Source organism: Opisthorchis viverrini (genome assembly GCF_000715545.1).
Source record: "Opisthorchis viverrini unplaced genomic scaffold opera_v5_6, whole genome shotgun sequence".
Classification (NCBI taxonomy): Eukaryota; Metazoa; Platyhelminthes; class Trematoda; order Opisthorchiida; family Opisthorchiidae; genus Opisthorchis; species Opisthorchis viverrini.
Window position 1 is genome coordinate 1,633,696 of NW_008751662.1, and position 7,442 is coordinate 1,641,137.

At 44.1% G+C, this 7,442-nt stretch overlaps 1 protein-coding gene across 1 annotated transcript; it reads right to left on the reverse strand.

Moving 5' to 3' along the window:
• Positions 1 to 1,397: 1,397 nt before the first annotated feature.
• T265_00615 (hypothetical protein) lies at positions 1,398 to 4,802 on the reverse strand (the record flags this gene model as incomplete). The annotated part of the gene is made up of 2 exons (XM_009164443.1): positions 1,398 to 3,316; positions 4,718 to 4,802. 2 exons carry the CDS (start codon positions 4,800 to 4,802, stop codon positions 1,398 to 1,400), a joined length of 2,004 nt encoding a protein of 667 aa, XP_009162707.1.
• Between the last annotated feature and the right edge of the window lie 2,640 nt (positions 4,803 to 7,442).

Genomic DNA, 7,442 nt, shown 5'->3' on the forward strand with positions numbered 1-7,442 from the left:
GTAAACATTCGGCTGTCGCTTGTTGTGACGTAAACCTTGATTAGTGGTCATGTTCGAGTATCAGCATCAATTAACAATCCAAGACCGGATGCAATAATAAAAAGTTTGCAACCAAGATTCTTGGAATTCGCGTAGACAATAAACTCGACCCGACGGGTCTTGAACCTGACTGGTAGTGGGTATGGAACAGTAGAGTTTGTACCATGGATTTTTCTCTAAGGGTTTCAAACTGAGGTCTCGTGGGATACTGAGGTTGGACTAGTTGTCACATGCAACAGTGTAAAGTCCGCAGGCTCGAAACTTGACCTTTTAAGTCTGCCCATAACACTTGCGCCGTGAATCGAAAATGCGATCAGAGCGAGGGGCGAAAGGAAAGCCTGAGGTGTCATTGTGCAGTGCGTTAACGGACCACGTGGCTTGTGCCGCAGCTTCGATGTGCACAAAAGTTGCTCAAGTAGGCCAACATCTGGTATATAAGAAGCGCCATCTCCTCATCTGGCACAGTCAGTCAGGGAATTGAACACCAGAATTGGTGAGCATAAAAGAAGGATTAACAAACCATCAAGGAATGCAGAAGAATACCAAACGCTGGTCAAAGTCTCAGCGATGGCGGTACATGCCTTAGACACGGGACATAGAATAATCTAGAGAATGTTGAAGTTTTAAGACTAGGACTGCGATTCACACCGCAACGGCTGATAGCCGAGGCGGTGGAAATCACTAAGCGTCACAGCGTTAATAGGATCGAGGGTGTGGAGCTAGCGAGCGTATGGAAAGCGGTCTTAGATAAGCCGAGTTGACACGTGACGGTGTGGTTGTCGATCCACTTAGGATCATTAGAAAAAACCGGGGGGTAGGGGTGGAAACCCCAACCGACCAAAGGTCACAGCATCCCTCCTACACAACTTTCTTAGCACTAGCTCACCCACACAGACTAACAGAAGGTTCAAACGAAGTTCAAGAGGAACCATCAAATGAACCGAACCAGAAGAACTAGACCCTAGGCAGGACCCAAACACATGTAGGTTTCCCCACCGACCCAACACTTGTTCAACCACTCTAACACACTAAAATCCCTCGGCCGACACCCAACAGAGATTTAGCTTGACTTAGCTGATTGGTTCTCCTTCCGCCTTAAATCTCGACCAACCTCGGAACCTAGTCACTTGGCCTGACGAAGCTTTTGTGTCAAGAGCGAAGCGTTGCCCAGCAATACATCTACCGACTGTCACCAAACTTTTTCAAAAAAGAGCCAATGTTCATTTCAGATTTGACATTGTATTGTGACTCGATGCAAAAGCTCCACCAATCTTAAAATACGCAATAACTATTCACAGGTAATAAAAATTACTCAATGGGTGAAAGGTAAAAGCTAACTATGCAATTTCTCTCTCTGCTTAGTCCGCATTTGCTGGACGATGCTTCGTTTCTCCATGTTGGTCGGGTAAAACTGTGACAGGGGTAGAATTTGTAGCTGTGAAAGTGACAAAATCAAGCAGATTGTCTCCAGTTGTGTCAGGCAAAATACACAAAGCAAATAAACTCACAATGAGCACCAGCCCGTAAATACATAGTGGGAAACCGTCAGAAACGATTCGATGTAGATGATTGATAAAAGTGCAGCAAAATCCTCCAATGCGACCCAAACCGGATGAAAATCCCAATCCGTTTGTTCGTATTTCCGATGGATAAAGCTCTGATACGTAAATGTAGAGCATACTAAATGAGGCACCCAACAGGACTAACGAAATATTGGCACACGCGGCCAGCACAATGTTCACTGCCTGGCTTGAGAATATACTGAAGATTGCCCCGGAATGTAAGACTACCACAACTATGGCGTACAGGCCCATCAGAGGTCGTTTTCTGGAACGAAAATGCCGATAAAGCACGGTAAAGATGATTGTGCCCGGAATGGCTGTTAGCGCATTGATGAAGGCAATCAAGTAAATAGACAGATTGATGGCTCTGGCGTAAAACAGGAGACCAAAGTAGCACATGACGTTGCCAGTGAATAAAGTTCCACAAAGGGCGGTAGTTTTCAGCAAATGAGTCACCCGAAAAAGCTTTAAAAAGGCAAAACATCGCTTCTTAACTTGTTTGGAAGACGAATTCGCATAAGCTTCTGAACGGGTTGTCACAAGGTTCTTCAAATTCATTGCATTTAGCATGGTTTTGAACTGGATTTCTACTTCTATGGGAATTTTTGTCCAACGGTTTCTCACATAGCCTGTCCTGAGAACACCAACAGTGTCTTCAACACGATTTTGTGAGTACAGCCAGCGTGGTGATTCGGGAATCCACAAATAAAGGACGCTAAATAATGCTGGACACATGACAGCCGTGTTCAACCACCTCCACTTCGTGATGTAATAGGCCAAGAGAGCAACCAAACTACGGTTGAAGAAGTTGTGCCCGATTGACGTTGCGGCGCTAAAGTAGGCTCGATATTTTGCAAGCGTGATCTCCATTTGGAGAACAGTCAGTGCAATCAGTTTCCCAGTGATTGCACATGAGACAAAAGCCCGCGCCAATGTATAGATTGTGTAATTGGGTGCCAATGATATTGCGATGCCAGCCGAAACTTCCACAACTGCGTAGATCAAAGCTGTAGGTTTTCGACCCCAGGTATCACTCATCCAGCCTCCAGAAATCAAACCAAACAACATGCCCAGAATATAGAGTGACGTGCTAAGTGGTGTAAGCCAGTGGTTTTCGCATACCGTTCCGAATTCAGCAACCACACCGTCCGGATACTGATGCCCCATATGATGATGAACAAATCCGAATGGGCATGGTTCAAGTCCGCGGTTCTTTAGCAAATAGGTGTTGTTATGAAGTAGCGCCAACCACTCAAGGTCAGTCCAGTTAGCGACGTATCGTTGACAGCCTGTGTGTATTGGATTGCTCTGATTGTCATTAAACCAAGGGCCGATAAGTTCTGCAATTTGATGAAAACTCATGTTTTGTTTGAGAAAATAATTTTCAACCTCAGGTTCCATTTGGCAGCGGTGTAGTGGCTCTGAGTTTGTGAAAACTGGAAGCGTTGCACTGGGTGGAACGCTCAAAATCGTGATAAGAGCGAGGGACCACTGCCAGAAACCAAACGATCCGACAATATTCGTCAGGATCCAGTCCACGTCCAAGACGTCGTTGGAAATCCAAGGATGGTCTGGTGGGTTTCCGACTATATCATTTTGGTAACCACGTGACTCATGGCCGTTTTGCATGACACTCAACCGGGATGGGAATTCTATTCCTGTGGAGAGACAAAATGAGGGACACAAATTCAACACTCTTCGTTTCAAAATGTTACCTGTTGTGAAAGCAAAGTACAACAAATACTCTGACACACTTTCGTAGCCTTGAATACCCGATTCAATTAATTCAGTTTAATAGCTATAAAACATGAACCATACGCAAATTTGTTCGGGCTTCGACACTTTCGATCACTGGAAAGTGGGAGAGTATGGAACATACATACAAGTTCGTTTGCCTGAAGTTGTATACGAGAAAGATAATTGAATTAGAGAAATACACTCATTTTCAAATCAATTTGGTTTTCACAAGAGACTCAAATGAATCTCTTGTTTATGATGATCTACAAATGAATGTGCTGCACACAGGCCGCCTCATGTTTAAGTTGGCACGATATTCGAGATATCGCAATATATTTTCATAGAGGAAACTACTCACAAGGTTGCTGAAAACTCTTCGACGGCCCACGACCGGTTACGCCCTTTTTAGGGCCCATCAGATAGGCGCAGTCCGCGAGATGGCTCAAGTGGTTAGAGCGCGAATTTACTGACCGGAAGGTTCGTGGTTCGAACCCAACCTCTACCTGTCGACTTCGTCTGTCTGGACTTGGGCAACCTGGAAGTATCCCACCCCTCGTGCTTCCTTGGGCTAGCATGGCAGTTAGGCACTGGAAGGGCGTTACAGCTGAACGATTTATATTTATGTTTATTTTTAGTCCCCGAGTTTCCGTCAACCTTACGTCCTACTTGAACCCAAATTGGACTGTTTTCGAGAAATACACTCATGTGAAAATCACTTTGGTTTTAACGAGAGACTCAAATGAATCTCTCGTTTATGAATTGAATTAGCTTGAACCTCAGGATATCCTGACCGTTTGTTCTCTAGGCATGTGTATGAACACACGGTTTTCCCGGGAAGGAAGTTGGATAGAAAGGAGTACACTCATCGTCATCCTCATCATCGTCATCGTGAGCACTATCACCTGCCGCACAGTGGTTGTAGCTGCTAAAGGTTTGTTTGCTGCTGATTTCGAGAGGTGGTGTAGATAGCCACCCATTGGGAGCAGCAGCTGAATGCGTAAAAACAGAGGTGTTAGTAGACTTTTGATTGGGAATATGGGGAGGGGAGCTATGCATTGAAGTCAACAACTTGGATGTGTGCGCGCCACTGAGGTCACAACCGGTCCATGTCTGATAATGTCTCTAATCGTCTCGGGATCCCCATCCAGGGAGGCTGCAATCAACAGAGCGGCTAAAGTTCCTGCTAATGGCTTTCATAATTCGCTGCCGAGTCACTGTTTGACTACTCCTGGCTTGTTTCACCCTTCACGTAGTTGTGCGCAGCAGGTCAACGAAATTTGTTCTGGCCTTCCCAATAGAAATATCAACTTTGGCTAGACAACCGGGACTGATACAGCTGCCCAGGTTAACAAATTTGTCTACTACCCTAATTGGCTTACCTGCAAGCATAAGGTTAGGGTTCGGGCCCACCCAGTCTTTCAGCAACACTTTACACACTGCAATTAGGAAGCTCATGCCAAACATTGAGGCAGAATTATTCAGATTATTTATTATTCTTCATTATCTTCACGTATTTCCACCACCTTAGTCTATAGTACCCCTTAGCTAGACTCTCGAACAGGCAGATCAGAAGGGAATTGTTATAAAGCATCCATTTAATTTGCATTCGGTTGCAAACGCAGTCACATAGCCACACCAAGAATGACGTCGCGTAGCCTACCGAAATCTAGGTTTGACCATTGCTCTCAGTTAGTTAATTATGTTAAAAGTCACCGTTAACGTATCGCTTTAATCAAGTTCCCAAGTCCAAGAATGACCAAATCTTCAAATCTGGCATTGACCATTGCTCTCAGTTAGTTAATTATGCTAAAAGTCTCCGTGAACGTATCGATTTAATCAAGTTCCCAAGTCCAAGAATGATCAAATCTTCAAATTTGGCGACTGGTCCAGTTTTGTTGATGGACGGAGCGGCAGCCATCTTGGTAAACAATGATTCGTAATTTGTAATGTACTACTCATAAGGTTGCTGAAAATCCATCGATGGATTTTCAGCAACCTTATGAGTAGTACATTACAAATATACGTGTATCGCGATATTTCAAATATCGTAGCGACTGAAACATGAGACGGCCTGGTGCAACACATTCAGTTGCCTGAGAGCATCATAAACGAGAGATTCAGCTGGGTTCCAGGTGAGTCTCTCGAAAGAACCAGATTAGTTTGCAGATGAGTGTATATTCGCTAATGATTCGTAATGCTTAGAATGTTACCCGGCCAGTGCAGTCTGTGCACATGCTTGACCGAACAGTTGTTTTCTGATCACTTTGCTCCAGATTTGCTGGAACTAGCCTACCTTCACCATGGTACTAATTAAAATTCTGTCAGTAAACGAGACTGCACGGATGTTTGGAATTCGAGAGACTAGACTGGACCGCCCATGGTCTAATGTGAAACCGTCAGGAGAACTCTATGATGTTTCTTCATCTCTGGATGAAATCGACCAACCCATTTGTAATTACTGTTCAGTGTAAGGTGAATTTTCAAGACTGAAACCGTTGCACGAACGCACTGTTCGTCTTTCAAGCCGGTGCCAAATGACGCAGCTCGATCAGAACGTTCAGTTTCGTACGACGTTTGCGTGGGAGTATGAAGTTTCTAGTTTCTTATTTTCACATTAGCACAGATGCCGTATTGGGCTGATGCACGCAGTTATATACCGGCTACCCGTCAAGTTGAACCGTGAGAAAGTAGTTATGAACAAAACAAATAAACTTTGCTCGTCGTTCACAAGCAGTTTCGTACGAATGCAGTTCGATACATCAGTACACACCGTATTCGTATCGTGCGATGTTTTTGTCCACCTCCTGGGACCGGCACTATTTCAGACATAATTATGCCGGCGTAGTAAAGTGACAAAGTCGTTGAAGTTTGACTTTGGTGATTCGAAAGAGATGTGTTGGACATTCCTTCGGGAGAAGTCTGCCAAACTGCGCTTGAACGCTCTCCTAACATATTTGAAAATCTGACTGGCGTACAGATTATTACTGACATGAAGCAAATAAGAAAATACTGCGAATAGAATTTATCGGTACGGTGTCCGAATATGTCACTAGTTCTCCCCATTTATTTCGTTCTTTACTGGAACCTTCTTCCTCATGGTTCTACGGTAGTTAGACACCAGTTTCCGTAACGCATATGTATTTCTGTTCATGAAGATGATCATATCGCTGCAGTAGATTCATCATACATTTCACCGAGATGGCATTGTATGGCAAATGCAGTTTAACATGCTCTGCTGTGCTTCTTTTAAAGACCACAAATGTGAGATCCACGTAGAAGAATCGTTCAGATGTGGCACCCTTTCGGTGTCTAAATGACATATTACCAGAAGGAAGCATGAGGGCTGGGATACTGCCAGGTTGCCCAAGCTTAGACGGGGGAAGACGACAGGTTCGAATCAGAAACCTTCCGGTCAGTAAGTTCGCCCTCTAATCACTGAGCCACCACCTACAGGTGAAAGGAGAACAACCTGTATCCTCAGCAAAACCACATTGTCAACGAAGCAGAGTTAGTAATGTATTATAGTGCCTGAAAAATCGTTGTTTTGCAAGTCTAGGTTGGAAAACTGTTGGTTTGGCATAAACCGTTAGTATTACACGTACTTGACCTTATTAGGAGGCGTAAGATTCGTACCGGTTGTTTGTGTCTCTTCTACAACGTATGACTTAGCTGATCCACAAGAAGAATCCGTAGCAGTTAGCAAATTTGTAGAACTGGAACTAGGTTCAAGGAAAGAATCCCTACGCTGACCATTCATCAGCTCATACTCTAGGAGAAGTCATATGACCGTATGGCTACGTATTACTCGAATTAGCAGTTTTATTTAAGCAAAGATGGCATATATTTATACGTATTGCACTACTCATTAGGTTGCTGAAAATTCTTCTACAGCCCACGACCAGTTTTGTCCTTCTTGAGGTTTATTAGGTAGGCGCATTCCTCGATTTTCCGTTAAACTTATGTTCTACTTGATACCAAATTGCACGAAATCAGCGAACCACACTCATTTGCAAACTAATTTAGTTTTGCGAGTGACTCACCTGGAACCCAGCTGAATTGCTAGGTTGTGATGTTTCCAGTCAACAAGACCGCCTCATGCTCCAG